Genomic DNA, 17,210 nt, shown 5'->3' on the forward strand with positions numbered 1-17,210 from the left:
CCCTTACGTCTGTAGGGAATCTCTGTGAAAAGGTGGGAGTATGATTTGGGACTTCTGTTTCAGTGGGAGCAAAGCTGTACTGCAAACTATACAGAAATCCCAGGCAGGTTTTTGGCTGATGAACTTTAACTACTGTACCTTAGACTTCTTGAACTAATCCAGTATCAAGGAACATAGATGTGATCTGATGCACTGTTTCACATCTTTGAATCCTTCCCCGTCTACAAGCACCCCTGGGCTTTTTATTTTTAACTTGTACCTCTGAAAATGGAATCTTACCTCAAACACGGAAGTGTTTTCTCATCAAACTTGACTTCACCAAGTGCCTCTGGATCTTCGTTATTTTAGATCCCTTCAACAGCTTCCTGAAAAATCATACCACTTGATGTGAAGCAAAGACTACATGCATATCTCCAGTTCAGAATACAAGGATTTAAACAAAAAATCCCTCTCTCTTGTCTCAGCAATGAACAATAGGAAGTTCCTAAGAAAACTTGTAAAGAATAGTTGAGTTCAATAGCCAGAGTACTCCTCCAGACTAATTTGTAGCACAAGAACTTCCAGAACCAGATGTAGTTTCTTTGTGTATAATTCTTTCCTTTTTTTTTTTTTTTTTTTTTTTTTTACCATAAATTTGTCCAGTCACAGAGTTTGTGGAAGTTTTTAATATCCAGGTGTTGTGGTTTAACCCAGCAGGCAGCTCAGCACCACACAGCTGCTCACTCTCTCTCCCCCCAGGTGGGATGGGGGAGAGAATCAGAAAGGGAAAAGGGGGTTGAGATAAAGACAGATTACCAGGTAAAGCAAAAGCCATGTCACTCCAAACGTCCCTCCCTCTCCTCCTTCTTTATCTCTGCTGTTACTGCTGAGCATGATGCCACATGGCATGGGATGTCCCTTTGGCCAGTCTGGGCCAGCTCCTGGCTGTGTCCCCTCCCAGCTCCCTGTGCACCCCCTGGTACCTCGCTGGCAGGGCAGCACCAGGAGCTGAGCAGTCCTTGTCTCTGTGTGAGAGCTGCTCTGCAACAACTGAAAACATAAATGTGTTATCACACTGTTTCATCCAAAATCCAAACACACAGCATCATACAAACCTCTGTAAAGAAAATGGATTATCCCAACCAAAAACATGACACCAAAAAAACTCTGTGACAAGGAATTCCACAGCTCAATGCTCATTGTCTTAAGAGCTGCTTGCTTTTGTTCATTTTGAACCCCCATCTTCATTTGGGGATAGTTCTGATCTTTGAAAAAACAATAACCACATATTCCCTGTCATCATTCTCCATAGCGAGGTAACACTTTATAGTTTTGTTTCTAGACAGGAATAACCATCTCACAGTCACTGCTGTATGTAAGCCATGTATACGTTCTCTGCCTGCCCTCTTCATGCATCATTTAACATTTATTTTTTGCTGGTAGCTTCATCTGCTTTTTTCATTCAATTTATTTTCTTGTATTACCTGTCATAAGTTTTTCAGTCTTTTTATCACCTTGAATACCTCAACATCATCACCGGATTTTGTTTACTATGCATTGCCTTCCCCACACTATTGTCTTTTGAACAGCACAGATCACTGGGTCTTTGGAGCATTTTCAGGGGTGACTAATGACTCTTTAAAAAGTGTCCCACTTATTTCTCTTTCTGCTGCCTATCTTACTTTTTTGCCCCTCCAGGAACCATGCTTTTTGTTTCTTGAGGCTTTGTTTCTTCAGGAGCTTTTTGCTGAGGAGCCATGTCACACAACTGCTGGAATCTCTTGGAGTAGACTGGTATCAGACAGTTATTCCTTATCCCTGTGCTTGTTGACTTCTTCTGGAAGTCCATTTGAGCTGGGAAATGGAATGCATCCGAGGATGCTAAGACAGCTGTTATTTCAGAGCCACTCTTATATCACCTCTGAATGATCATGGAAATCAGGGGAAATTCTGATGACACCAAGAGGCAATGACATCCATATTCAGAAAAGGCAAAAAGCAAGGTCTGAGAAGCTACAGAGCAGGCAACCTCATTTCGATCCCTAGGAAAATTCCAGAACAGGTCTTTAGGGAAGTTATTTCCATGCACATGAAGGACAAGAAAGTGATTGGGAAAAGCGAGCACAGATATACTAGGGATAATGAGGCTTGACTAACCTGATCGTCTTCTGTGATGAAACAGTTTGCCCAGCAGATACAGGACAAGCTGTGGATGTCGTCTGTCTTGATTTGAGCAAGGCATTTGCAACAGTCTCCCACAACATTGTCCTTGACAAGCTGGTACGATACAAACTGGGTCGATAAGACCACAAGACAGGTGGAAAACTGGCTAGACAGCTGAGCTCAGAGGGTGGTCATTGATGATGCAAAGGCAGCCTGGTAGCCAGAAAGAAGCAAGTTTTCCCCAGGGTTTGCTACAGGCTCTGATACTATCTTTATGACAGAGATTTATGTGACAGGACTGAATTCCTTCACCAAGTTTGCATATAACAGCAAACTGGAAGGAAAAGTGACTGGTGAGTCAGACCTCAGTAGTCTGGAAGATGGTACCAACAGAAGTTGCATGAGATAAGTCCTTCACTTGGGACTGAATAACCTCAAGCAGTGGTACAGGTAGGGGTCTGACTGGCTGGGGTGTAGATTCGCCAAAAAAGGACCTGGTGGTCCCAATGCTAGAATAAATTGACGTTGTGCCCCTGTGGCAATACGGGTGAACCGTGTCCTGGGCTGCATCACCAAGAGTTTAGCCAGTAGGTTAAGAAATGTGTTTGATTATTCTGCTTGGCACTTCTTAGCCCACACCTGAAGTGCAGTGTCCAGTTTTAGTCCACCCATCAACAGAGGCACTGAGAAATTGGAGACATCCAACAAAGGGCTATGAAGGTTATTAGAGGAGCGGGGAGCTTGGCACAGGAATAAATATTTTAAGGACTGGTTTTATTCAGCCTTGGGAAGGCTCAGGGGGCAGATCTAATCACAATCTTCCAATACGTAAAAAGGGGTTGTAAAGAAGATGGAGGTAGCTACTTACAAGTGCACAGATGCACAGCGAAAGAGCAAGAGACAATGGGCACAAGTTATTTCAAGAGAAATGCCATCTGGATACAGGAAAAAAAAATTCTACCACTATCACTGTAACACATTTCCCAGAGAAATGGTGAAATCTTCCGTGCTGGAATTCGATAGTTCAAGGCTGAGTTTAGGAGAGTCCTAAAAACTTAATCTAAAGCCCTGTTTTCAACAGAAGGTTGGGTCTGGTATCTCTCCAGAGGTTCCTTTCAGCATCAACTTTTCTGTCATTCCTTGGTTTACTTTTACAAAAGCTGTTCTGGCTTTTCTTTATATTCATCTATCAATTCTTTTTGTGTTGTTGTTGTAAAAACAACTCCTCATAGTAATAATAATTTCTAATAATGTTTTAAAATGCTTTCATAGTATTTGTTTAGTTGTCTTCATATTGTTGTGTTTTTTGTTTTTTGTTTTTTGTTTTGACAGTCTGTTTTGTGTATTTTTTCTGTTTGATAAAACTTCGTTTTGCACACTGATGTGGTAGAAGTGTCTTCATCTTCCTTACCTTCCTGTTTAGCCATGATAGCTTTCTTAGAATATTTTTTTTTTCTTAGAGTATTTTTGGAAGGTAGTAGACATTCACTTTGAATCTCTATACATTATGAAGGAATATCACACTTCAGAAGATTGGAGTGTTTAGGGCAAAGTTCTACACATATCAGGACAAAATCAAGAGTTGCTTATCCGCTTTTCATTTATGTGATTGTTTCATATATTGGTTGATAAAGGCTTCAAAAACATAGTTTGAATCTCACCTTCCAGTGTTACGTTTACATTGTCTACATAAGGAGGTTTTGTGTTTTTGCAGTCTATGATATTCATCAGCATTTCACAGTCAGTGTTGCCATCGTGATCAGGTGGTCTTTAATACATACCCTGTACTAAAAGTATTTTGGAAATTTGTCCTGCTGTAGAATTCAAGCTGAGCTTCCAGTCTGGAGGCAAGTCCACTGCAAATCTACTCCATCATCTTCTCAGAGCACTTTTAACCAAGTTTCCATGGAGAAGTCTGTCTGAAAAATGTGATGATCACACAGTTATCACAATACCTGAATGTTCCCTACAGCGTGCACTATGGTACTTAGGATTAAATAGGGATGTTAGAAATAACATTTCTGGAAACACGCTCTGAATTTACTTTATTTTTATTAAAACTTGTTATTTTTTATTGTGTTTTTAATTGTTCAAACTGTCAGGTATTTTAAAATAGGCACTCTCCTTTAGTCTCATAGAGAAAGTAATTTAAGGTCATTGCCTACTGTTTATGTAGATAGTAAATGACGTTGTAGATGCATTACATGTAACAGGCCTAAGTGATTAAATTATGCTTAGAAGTAAAAAGTTTTATAAGTAGCCTACCTACTATGTTCAAGGTATTTTCATTTGCTGCCTTGCTCTTATTTTTCCAAAAATTTTCTTTCTTAAAGGTGGAGAACAATCCTCATCTGAAATTGATGTATACAGAGTGTCTGAGGCTATGTGGAACCTGGTTAGCAGAAACGTGCTTGGAAAACCCTACAGTCATCATGCGGAAATACTTAGAAAAGGTGAGTCTAGTCTTTGAAATGCACAGCCTTTGAGATAATGCAGTATTAAAATGTCAAGTGAATTTTACAATGTAGCCGCCTTTTTTTTTTTGTGGGTTGAAAATACAGATTCTTATAGAAAATACAAGTTTTGCATATTATTATATAACACTATAATATGACTACTATTCCTGTTTTCCTTTTTCCTTCCACCCTATCCCCATCTTTACACATTCAGGATAGATCACTGACTCCTTTGTGTTTACAGTACAGGGATTGACAGGCATTTACAGTCTCATTCCAGGGGCTGGAAGGTCTTACAGTAATGTTGTAAAGTACTATAATTTTTTTTGTAAATAATCTTAGCCACAGTAGAAACATTTTTATTAATATTTGTCTGCTCTGCATTTCTTTCTTTCTAATTTATGAAACTATACATAGTTGCCTTTCTCTGTTACTCTCTACACGGTTCCTCTGATGATTTGAATCAGTGACTTGCATATGCAATTTCCTTCTCTTTTTGGCACTATCTTTGTTTTTTTTCCTCTTCATCTTATGATGTAAGGTAAAACTAAGTTGCAAAGCTTCATGCGTACTTACTCCGAAAGACAGATAATTGTAGGAGATTCCCGTATAGTTGTTAAAGCTGTTTCATGTATGATATTTGACTGTTTGCACTGAAAAACACCGCAAAAATTAAATTCACTTAAAAAAATACTCAGTTTTATTATATATATATATACACTATATTTCATATATGTATAAATTTCATATATATATATATATATATGAAATATATATATATTTCATTAGAGGCAACCTTAACTATTCTGAACAAACAAGTGTCCCTGCTTGAGCATGGATTTGGACAAGATGACCTCAAGGGGTCACTTCCATTCTGATATTCTGTGATTATTAATAGCATTTGGTCAGGTATTATGCAGTAGTCACTATTCACCTGATTATCAGGCTTTTTATTATTGTAACTTCCCTTTTAGGCTGTGGAAATTGCTGCAAGTCACAGTGGAGACAGTGATGAGATGAAGAATGGAAAGATGAAGGCTTTCCTGTCTTTGGCTCGTTTCTCAGATAATCAGTACCAGCGAATTGAGAATTACATGAAATCCTCAGAGTTTGAAAACAAGCAAGCATTATTGAAGAAGGCCAAGGAGGAGGTTGGCCTCCTGAGAGAGCACAGAGTTGAGAGAAATAGGTGAGTGTTCAGACGGAGGTAGTTACTGTGGAGCCGTTAAAGGCTTTGTCTTTACTAACTCTGTCTGGCTGGGCAAGTGGTACAGCATGGGTCACACCTCTACAACTGAATTTTTACTTCTTTTCATAAAACAGTGCCTGAGCCCATAATGCTTGTTGCATAGTTTCTTTCTTAACTGGGCTTGGACATCATCTTGGAGAATCGCTAGATGATGTGGGCCAAAACTAAGGAGCTTTGCAACAACTGAACAGTATGGATGATTTCATCAAGACTGAGATTTTATCATTAGAAAGGAAAAAGACACTGACTGAAGATTTACTTAGAGTGGTGGATTTGCGTTGGACATGCCCCAAAAGAATAGCTCCTGCAGTTTTGTTTTGTAGATGTTTATTTTACTGGGCTTGTTAATACACAAGTTTAAAGAGAAAAAAAAAAAGGTTAAATTGCAAAGCAACAGAATTTGGACAGCCTAGTCCATTCATTGAGAAATAATGTGTTGTTTAAAAATAATGTCTGTTCACATAGATATACAGTGAAGGTTCAGCGAGAGCTTGATCTGGATGAATGTGCCATACATGCCCTAACTGAGGATCGTAAAAATTTCTTGTGTAAAGCAGTGGAGAACTATATCAGCTGTTTGCTAAGTGGAGAAGAACACGACATGTGGATCTTCCGACTCTGTTCCCTGTGGCTTGAAAATTCTGGAGTTGATAGAGTCAATGAAATGATGAAGGTATGTTTGCTGCTTTTTTTTTTCCTTATTATACTTTTACATTCAATTATCCACATCCTCTTCCTCCTCCTGTTTGTAAAGGATGAATTATAGTGCTGTGATGTACACTTTCTTGTATAGCTCCTTACCATTTCCATCAAAACTTTCCTTTTTCAGTCATTGCTCATAAGTTAGTTGCTCATCAGTAACGCTCTAATTCTCACTGCATTTTAATTTAATGTCAATGTAATTTAGCAAGTCGGTAAGATTTAATATACCTCATGATCTTTCACCGTTGTTACCTTGTTCTTTACATACCTTGAATGCTGCCCATATCCTTCTATGTCCTTTAGTATGTTATTCTAGATATATTCTATATACTTGTGGGTGAAAGGATGTACTGTTAGACTATCTGTAGAACATAGCAACCATGGACCAGAAAGGTTCTCATTCTGAGGTTGGTTCGTTCATTTCTGCAGTGATGTGGGATATCTGTCAATTCTTGCATGAATGATATGTATTTATAACAGAGATCTGTGTAATTTGCAATTGCTTCATTTTGTGTTAACTTTGTATTAACTTTCAAGAGTAGAAAGTGTTCCTTTACTCATGTTTTTAACACGCAGTTGTTTATTGTCTTAAAAACAAGGTTGTAATTTTTTTTATTAGGACTGTTTCTTGCCACAGTGAATCTAGAAATGTGGGCATTCTGAATTAACGTATCTAAGCTCTGCTCTAGTAGAATAGCAAATAGTACTTTCCTCATGAAGGACATTCAAGAGGCAGGAACCAAGATGATGTGATACTCACTTGATCACTCAGCAATAGTTACCCTGATAAAAAAAAAAAAAGCAAAATCAAAATTTCTAACCTGGTATTTTATGATTACAGTCTTTGTTTTGGTGTTTAATGCAGCTTTCTTGCTGAATTTTCTCTACTACAGAAAAATGCAGAGAAAATCCCTTCATACAAATTTTTGCCTCTGATGTACCAACTGGCTGCTCGAATGGGAACCAAGATGATGGGTGGACTAGGATTTCATGAAGTTCTGAATAATGTAATTTATGCTTTTTTTGTACCTAAAGATACCTTGATTGGCTTAATGGTGCATACTCCTAAATAATATGTATCTTTCTTTATGCAGCTGTAGCACAATGAGTTATGGAGGTGGTGATGCAAAATCAATATTGTGGGTGGAGGGAGAGAGAGAATTGGGGAATTCTCATTGCTACTTTGTTGTTTTTGTTGTTGTATAAGAATAGTCTTATGCAGGTATAGAAATGTACCTTGAATGTATTACAATTCTGGAGGTAATGTCTAAGTGATATTACGACTCTTTATTTCTTATAAAGAGCCTTAGTAGCTCAAAAAAAATAATTTTGTTAGTTAAGTCATTTTATTTCTTCTGTATAATTTTCAATAATGGGATCTTTTTCTTTTCCTTGACAGCTGATGTCTAGAATTTCACTGGATCATCCGCATCATTCTTTGTTTATAATATTGGCTTTGGCAAATGCTAACAAAGATGATCTTCTGACAAAACCAGACTCGATAAGAAGAAATAAGTTAATTAAAACTGCACCAAAAGAAATCTCCCAGCTTGATGTGGTAACTATAAAAACTTATATTTCTATTCAGTTTTGTAATAAATATTTACTTACTTATTTCAAGGGCTGTTTTAGTGTAGAATTCAGCAGCAGAAAGAGTGGAAAGAAAGAAGTACTTTGTGACAAAAAGCTTTCTTTTGTGTGTGAATTGATAATTACTGTTGAAATTGTGTTTTACTGAGGCTAAACAAAACATAACGAACATTTTCTGCAACAAATACCCCCAATTATTGCATAGAATTTTGTGGTGAATGTCCTTGATGAATCATTCTCTAAAAGGCACTTCAGTTGCAGTAAGTGTTTGACTACGTTTATTGCTTATTGTTAAAAGTAGATACTGAGCATCTTTCTGCTTTAAGTGGTAACATCTGTTCTAGGTATTTAGCCTGGCGCAGTATACCTTTTGTTCCTTTGTATGACTTTAATTTGTTAAAAGCCATGATGAAGTGTAGTACTGACCTGCAGTTTCATGTTAATGTTGTCACTGTTTAATTTTTGTTGGAACCTGCCCATGGAATCGTCTCGTATCTGGATTTATGTCCTTTTTCTGCCCCATCATTATAGTCCTGGCATGGTTGTTACCATGGTCTCCTGTTTCCTTCTGGAGAGGAACCACAGTTTCCCATGTCATCTTCTTGTCACCAATGCACCTATAGAAGCCTTTCTTGTTGCCCTTGATGTCCCTGGCCAAATTTAATTCTAACAGGGCTTTGGCTTTTCTAACCCAATCCCTGGCTGCTCAGACAATGTCTCTGTATCCCTCCCAGGCTCTGTCCTTGCTTCCACTCTCCATAGGCCTTCTTTTTCTGTTTGAGTTTGCCCAGAAGCTCCTTGTTCATCCATGCAGGCCTCCTGGCGTTTTTGCCCAACTTCCTCTGTGTTAGGATGCATCACTCCTGAGCTGGGAGGGAGGGGATCCTTGAATATTAACCAACTTTCGTAGGCCCCTCTTCCCTCCAGGCCTCTTTCCCCATGGTACTCTACCAAGCAGATCCCTGAAGAGGGCAGAATCTGCTCTCCTGAAATCCAGGGTAGAGAGCTTGCTGTGCTCCCTCCTTGCTGCTGCCCTCTGGATCCAATGGTGGTCTTTAAGGTCTCTTCCAACACAAACCATTCTATGATTCTAATTGTACTTAAATGACTGCATGTTACTATGCATCCTTAATCTTACAAGATGTAATTTGCAATTGATATTTTTATTTTATTTTATTTTATTTTATTTTATTTTATTTTATTTTATTTTATTTTATTTTATTTTATTTTATTTTATTTTATTTTATTTTTTTAGGACAGGATGGAGGCTGCTAGCAATATAATCAATATCATAAGAAAAAGGAGAGCTCGTATGGTTAGAGATATTGAATCCCTTTGTGATGCTTACATCATATTAGCAAATGTAGATGCTAGTCCGTGGAAATCTCAAAGAAGTAAGTCTTGAAAAAAAGATTTTCATTTTCAATAGTGAAGATATATATATATATTTTTAATATATATATATATATAAATATAAATATATATATATATTCTTGGATGAAAAAAATATATATGAAAGAGATACTGTGATAACATTGTGCCTTTTGATAAATGTAGTATTTAGTCTGGATTAAAAGCTGTAGTAGTTGCTTATACTGTAAGGACTTTGTGACTATGAAACTCCAGAAAACCCCAATTGTGTGTTGGTCATCTTCATTAGTTCAGAAGATGTATGCAGTAAGATTTTGTATCTCAGAAACTGTTTTTGTGACCTTCAATGTGTGTTCATAATTCTAACTGTAAAGCTATGAATTCTATTTAATTACAGAAGGAATAAGTATTCCTGCTGACCAGCCAATTACTAAACTGAAGAACCTGGAGGATGTTGTTGTCCCTACCATGGAAATTAAGGTGACTGAAGTTGAAATAGTTCTACATTATAGTATCAAATCTTAGATTCAGGTTTCTCTAATGACAGTCAGAGCATTTCTCTCTTCATCAGATTCCCATGTTCTTCACAGGCCAGCCTATCTGGGCTCTTTTTCCTGTGAGGCGGGAGATACAGGGTGAGATCCTTGCTTTTGGAAGGCCTTTAGAAATTTTTATAAGACCATGACCCCAAAGTATACGATAGCATCTTATCATATGAAGATGATTTTGCCCCTGTTAGCACTGGCTAGTCTTTCATCATTGAAAGGGGTGATGAGGCATCTAAACAACAGAGAGGATGTGGAAATCTGAATCTCTTACTTTATAGGTGCTAGCTCAGAGTTTTAAGGAGGCATTTCATGTACGTAAAGCTGTGAAATTAAATAGATCTGCCTCTTCTGCTCTTCCCAGTTGGCCAGCTTGTGTGCGTTAGCTCAGTAATTTAGTAATGGTAAATGATCCATTCCCATTAGCATGAGCTTTTGATTGGATGGGTGCATTGGCACCCATTCTTATATGCCTGAATATGTGGGCATGCTTCCTCTACCTAGGAAACGTAGCTGTTTGAGGAGTGTGGAGCTGTATTTTGGGCCAGCTGCCTAAAATGTAAGTGTTTGAAGCTGAGCTTCCATTGAAGTGCCGCTGGCTATCTCTGTACAGCTGAATAGAACAGTCCAATGGAATATTTTATGCTGTTTGACTTCAGAGGTCAGAAATTGCCACCCATGCTAAATAGCACTTGTTTGTACGGCTCCTCTTGGTCTTGGGTATTGCTCCTTGTTAAGATACAATTGTTATTGTCTTTGCTTCTCTTCTTCCCCTGTACAATTTATCTAAAACAGTAGGAGGTCTGTAGTATAAACAACTCAAATGGAATTTCCTTACAGCTAATTTAGTAGGGTTACTTTGTGGCATGGGGATATCCAGGATGGTTTAAGATACAGATCATACAGATTTGGGCAGTTTTAGAATAGTAGATTGGGTCCATTTGTAGGCTAGTGTAAATCTGATGTCCGCTGACCATACACAAATATTTTTTGGGAGAATGCTAGTTGGCATGGGCTGGAATTGAGTCCCAGGTTGTTTGGAAGCGGCAGGTCCCCTCCACCAAGGGGGCAGACAAGCAGGAATCAAACTCATTCCTTTGCTCAGCATATCTTTGTAAATTTTATGGTTATTATCCTTGTAGATGACAGAACGTTTATATTAATACTTAGAATATAGTTTCCAAACAAATCATTAATGCTTTCTCTGGGGCAAATGGAGATCATATTTCTATTAATTTTAAACTAATATAATTTCAGGTGGATCCCACTGGAAAATATGAAAATTTGGTGACAATAAAGTCTTTTAAGCCAGAATTTCACTTAGCAGGAGGCCTGAATCTGCCTAAAATAATAGACTGTATAGGATCAGATGGTAAAGAAAGGAGGCAGCTGGTTAAGGTAGGTTCTGTCTGTTGTAGGGGCATCTCAGAGATTTGGAATGTTGGAATTTTTAAGTTCTCATCTCAGTTTTCTCTGGTATCACTCGTGTACTATATGCAAAATTTTCACAGTTCGGTGTCAGTTTTCTCTGTTTAGGGAACAGAGAATGAAAATGCATTTTCCTTTAATAAAGGAAATCACAAAGTATCTCATAATTAATGTTATTGTAAATATTTTCAACAATATGCAGTAGCTTACCTGACAATTACCAGACCTGCTGAGTTGTGTGGTCATGTGACAAGTGACCTGCAGCAAATAAAAGCCATCAGCATTTTCTGTAAAATACCTCCGTTTTTCTTTTTTTCCCTATAGAAAAATCATTATGATTCAGTGACAATTGAATACATGCACGTAGACACAAATCTCTAAACAAAAAAATTTCATTAAACTCAGTTCGTTACATTCTGTCTGTCCCTTCTGGCCTTGTAAACATTCATCAGCTGCTCTAAGAGTTCTGATTTGCTGTTAAGTATGGGGTAGTTTTGAAAGTCTTAAAGGGAAGCCTTTAAGATGTACAATCCTTAATCAGAATTGCAGTACCAACTGATGCTGCTTCAGCTGTGTGCTGGATTGCTAAATACGGTAAATGAAACACCTTTTTAAAAAAAGGTACCTTAAGGAATGTAGATTCATTGAAACCTTAATTGAATAACATTTGTGAAAAAAGAGAAGAAAAAAGTGATAAGTTAACGATAATACTGCTTAAACAACTGCGTACTATTAGAAAACCAAATATAGATGAAAACCAATTGTTAATTACATTTTATTGCAGTTGATTATTGTGGAAAAGTAATTTGTGTTTTGTGGATTTATTTTTTCTGTATATTATAAAGTTGCAAAACAAGAAGTTGTATGCTGAAAAAAAGTTCTCTTTAACTGCTTTTTCTATTTATGCTACAGGGACGTGACGATCTGAGACAAGATGCTGTTATGCAACAGGTTTTCCAGATGTGTAATACATTGCTCCAGCAAAACACTGAAACACGAAAGAGAAAATTAGCTATCCGAAGATACAAGGTAACCCTGAACAGATGCTGAAAGTGGAGGAATTAATACTAATGATACTGATAAAGCATATTTTCCTATTCTCCTCTTCTTAATCTAAAGACAATTTCAAAGTATATTTATTTATGTGTTGTTAAAAGTGTTGCTGTGATGGCGACCTGAGTAAGTGCTCTAAAAGTATAAGTTCTTGTCCTTGACAAGTGAGATTTGTGTGTTCTGGAATCTCTAAAGGAAAATATGTGAACTGCTAGCATAGTCTAAGACACAGTTTGATTCACATTCTTAAAATAGTTTTCAATGAAGATGCATGTTTGTACGTGTATAAAAATGAATGAGAGCAGGGAGGAAGAAAATGAGGGGTTATGTTATGAGATAAAGAGACTTCTATAAGAAAAAAAATTAAGGAAACAGGCAGTAGCTATTTCCCTGAGGTCTGGACATTGTTCATTCTCAAGGAGAGTTCTGTCTTCTAGAATACTGATACAAACAAGCAAACTGAATAGACTAAGATGTAATGAAGTATGTAGTGGAAGGTCCTCTGGGCTAAAAAAAAAAAATAAATTGCAAGAATATACTAGAAGAACCTTGAGTTTATGTTATATATGCATAGCCATACATTAAAATCATATATTTTGGCCAGCTCTGTGGTTTGATTTTGTGTCTTTTTAAACAAACGCAAATATCCGCTGAGGATCTGCAGTATGTATTTGTAGCTCTGTGTGTGTCTCCCTCTCCCATGCAGCACTGGTTTTGTTTTCACAGGTAGTTCCCCTTTCTCAGAAAAGTGGCGTTCTGGAGTGGTGCTCAGGAACAACTCCCCTTGGGGAGTTTCTTGTGAATATCGAGGAGGGAGCTCACAAGAGATACAGGCCTAAAGATTACTCAAGTTATCAGTGCCAGAAGATAATGATGGTGAGACAAAATAATTAAAGAAAAATATCTAGCTCATATTCTGCTACACAGAAAAGGTTTCTTTAAGTATATAAGGTTATACTTTTAGTATATAACAATGGTATTAATATGTCTTCAGACTAATCTGAATGCAGCCTGGGAAGAGTCTTTACAACACAAAAATAGCGGAATGAATGTTTGTTGTAGGAAAGATTTGAATACAGTTAAATCTCCAGGAAATCTGTGAAATGTTTTCTAGAATATAAATACATCAGAATACCAGAACGATTGTTACAGAGACCCAACAGATTCAGTGTAAAGTTATCTTAGAAAATTACTTTATACATGTAATTTATTCATGTTTCTCATTGCATTGAAAAATAATTTTATTTTCCTGAGTAAGCCAAAATGCTAAATATTAATCCTTGGGAAAAAAATGGGTTTAGAATCCAGCTGAGATGAACGCATGGTCTTAACTGCCATAAGACAGTGTGAAGAGGTCTGGCTCTTGTGTGCTGACAGCCATGCACAGAAAGAAAAAAAAACAAAAACAAAAAACAAAAAACACTAAAGACTAAAAGGAAGACTAAATAATGCCCACTACCATATGAAAAGGACAGTAAATAGACTCAGCAGTCACTGCAGACAGTTTTACCTGTTGCTTTACATAGACACGAGGTGCAAGAAATTAATTTCTTTTAAATCTGTATAGAATTAACAGGATAAAAGTGTGCTTAATTGTGACTTTGTACAGCTTTTGCATTTGAATGAATGAGTGAGAATGACTTTCTCACAATTGTGTGAAGCCATCAGAAAAGCAACAGAAGAGAGTGCGGGGGAAGTATGTCCCAACAAGATGCATTTACCCATATATATAAAATATGTGCAGCCACTGAACCAAAGGAATGGGATGTGTTTTTCACATGTAGCCCATGAGTTGTGTATGAAAATATAGTCGTTTAGTAAAACAGACAAAAAGGTGCATTAATGATTGCTTTAAAAAATGCAGTTCATAGCTGAGAGAAACAAGTGAGAACAGCATTTGGGGAAGGGGAAGAGCTGTATTTCTTTCCAAAACAGTCAGTCACAGGGGAAACATTTCATATGTATTTAAAGGATGCACAGAAGAAACATTCTGAAGAGAAATACAACATCTTCATGAAGGTCTGTGAGAATTTTCAACCCGTGTTTCGTTATTTCTGCATGGAAAAATTCCTGGATCCAGCTGTGTGGTTTGAAAAACGGTTGGCATACACTCGCAGTGTGGCTACTTCTTCTATAGGTATTGTATTGAACTATGAACATGGCTTTTTAAATTATGTAAAAAAAGAATTTATGCCATTTCAGATGTAATGGCTTTTCAGATTTTGACACTTGTCAGAAAATGGTGGGGGGTGAACAAAAAATTTCATCAAGAGCACCAGCACTGTTTTTGTAATTAAAATTTCTGACCCCCCATCCCCTTTTTCTGCAGTAGAAACACAAAATGAAATTGTTTCTTTATTTTCTGTATATGTGGTTCGTATATTTAGGTTCTGGTAGTTTTTACCTAACTAATTCTGTTACTGTGCTTTAAGATTTTTTTCATTGCATCTGTAGTCTCAAATGTAGTAACTGATTTGAAAGGCTTAATCTTTTACTTTCCATTTGCTGGCATCATTAGGCATGGCCAAAATGGTTATTTAAGCTTTGGCATTTTTCTTTGATTTTTCTATTTCAATTAATAAGGGTATGCACACAGATTCTGGACTTCTTCTGGATGACTCAGTTTCATATCGTGTCTCTGGAAGATATTTGATAGTATATTGTACCCATTACAGTAGACTGTATCTTATATGTTAGCATATTGTTTATACACTCCCTTTTTGCTGAAAAATTAAGTAAATCTACAGTCTAGCAGAATTCAGATGAAAGAATTTTATAGGAAATATTAATCCATGTCCATTAGATAGGAAAAAAAAAAGCATCAAGGTTTCATGTGAAGGCTTTCTGAATGTGAGGACAGTAAAGCACTGAAGTAGGCTTACAGGAAAGATCTTATAATTTGGAGATTTTTAAAACCAAATTAGACAGGAATCACTTAGGAAAAATTTAGTGGTAGAGCTGCCCTGACTGAATCATGGTTATATGACACTGTGGGTTAAAAGGTTTTCTTAGAAATAGTAATAATAAGAAACCCCTCACTTTACTGTGTACTTTTTATCTTTTTTTTTTTTTTAATTCAAAATTGTAAAATTGTTTGTTTAACCTATCTACAGAGAGAAGTGGGCAAGAAGTCTGTGAAATAGATAATAACCTTACGCATCTGTATCAGAACTGCCATTTTGCAATTGCGTTCAGTCAACCTTTTTTTTAATTTGTGGAATGACATTTGCTCTTTACTGGAGTAACACATTCACATGGGGGAAGAAATAGTCTCACTTTAAATTTGTTTACTTGTGTTAAACTGATTTGAATAATCTTCTGTTTGTTAAGTGATCCCTGTTTCTTATGGCATGTAAATAATGGTTTCAGAACTTACCTTTTTCTTTTAGTCGGCTACATACTTGGACTTGGAGACAGACATGTTCATAACATCCTGATAGATGAACAAACTGCAGAACTAGTGCATATAGATTTGGGTAAGTGGGACAGAAAAGACAGCTTTCGTTTTTATTTACTTGAACTGTTGTTGTTTTTTTTAAACGTGTATTATTTTTTCATTTAGGAGTTGCTTTTGAGCAAGGTAAAATCCTTCCCACACCAGAGACTGTTCCATTTAGATTAACCAGGGATATTGTGGACGGAATGGGTATTACTGGAGTGGAAGGAGTCTTCAGAAGGTAAGTGATCCCATACGGCATAGGGGTAAGGAGGCAGCAGTGTATTTATGGCATTATGGGTTGTTTTATGTTATCTGGGCACCACAGTATAAAAAGGACATGAAACTGTTGGAGAGTGTGCAGAGGAGGGCTGTGAAGATGGTGAAAGGCCTGGAGGGGAAGACGTACGAGGAACGGCTGAGGTCACTGGGCCTGTTCAGCCTGGAGAAGAGGAGGCTGAGGGGAGACCTCATCACAGTCTACAACTTCCTTGTAAGGGGGTGTCGAGAGGCAGGAGACCTTTTCTCCATTAACACCAGTGACAGGACCCGTGGGAACGGGGTTAAGCTGAGGCAGGGGAAATTTAGGCTGGACGTCAGGAGGGGGTTCTTCACAGAGAGGGTGGTTGCACACTGGAACAGGCTCCCCAGGGAAGTGGTCACTGCACCGAGCCTGTCTGAATTTAAGAAGAGATTGGACTGTGCACTTAGTCACATGGTCTGAGCTTTTGGGTAGACCTGTGCGGTGTCAAGAGTTGGACTTGATGATCCTTAAGGGTCCCTTCCAACTCAGGATATTCTATGATTCTATGATTCTATGTTAAGTAGTCTCAGTGCTTGAGGGGAGACTTAATTTCTGTTGATAATATCCAAAACTAAATGCTGACCTCTAAATCATGCACTGTTATTCATGTAACCAGATAAACATTCCATTATTGTTACTTAGTGTCTCATATTCTTCACTAAATAATGGGTTAATGTCACCCTCTTGTGAATCTCAGGGTTGGCTCAGTGCTTCTAAAGGCTCCACAACTAAATTTCATCCCTCAATTTACACTGCTAGGGTTTGTTTTCTTCAGATCTATGATCCTTTAAAACTGTACTATATATCCAAGCCATGAAGTTCCTTTAAATTGTTTTGTTCTCTTATTTCTGTTCATTTTTATTTTGTTTTTTAAGTAATTTGTTGTCTTTTTCCTCTTTTGATTCATATTTTTGGTATCGCTTTGCAAGTGCAA

General features: G+C 37.2%; 1 protein-coding gene across 3 annotated transcripts in view; it reads left to right on the top strand.

Annotated features, from left to right (window-relative positions):
* The window catches only part of ATM (ATM serine/threonine kinase), a 76,703-nt gene that overhangs the window by 56,016 nt on the left and 3,477 nt on the right, over positions 1-17,210 (top strand). For all 3 annotated transcript variants that reach the window (XM_082762662.1, XM_082762663.1, XM_082762664.1), the window contains 13 exons: positions 4,476-4,595; positions 5,573-5,787; positions 6,313-6,520; positions 7,443-7,556; positions 7,949-8,107; positions 9,395-9,533; positions 9,908-9,990; positions 11,313-11,453; positions 12,396-12,512; positions 13,263-13,412; positions 14,508-14,673; positions 15,926-16,012; positions 16,099-16,213. In XM_082762662.1, coding sequence (XP_082618788.1) covers positions 4,476-4,595; positions 5,573-5,787; positions 6,313-6,520; positions 7,443-7,556; positions 7,949-8,107; positions 9,395-9,533; positions 9,908-9,990; positions 11,313-11,453; positions 12,396-12,512; positions 13,263-13,412; positions 14,508-14,673; positions 15,926-16,012; positions 16,099-16,213 — 1,814 coding nt within the window. The remainder of the gene's footprint in view (positions 1-4,475; positions 4,596-5,572; positions 5,788-6,312; positions 6,521-7,442; positions 7,557-7,948; positions 8,108-9,394; positions 9,534-9,907; positions 9,991-11,312; positions 11,454-12,395; positions 12,513-13,262; positions 13,413-14,507; positions 14,674-15,925; positions 16,013-16,098; positions 16,214-17,210) is intronic.

This window comes from Aythya marila, assembly GCF_965140915.1.
Source record: "Aythya marila genome assembly, chromosome: 1".
Lineage (NCBI taxonomy): Eukaryota > Metazoa > Chordata > Aves > Anseriformes > Anatidae > Aythya > Aythya marila.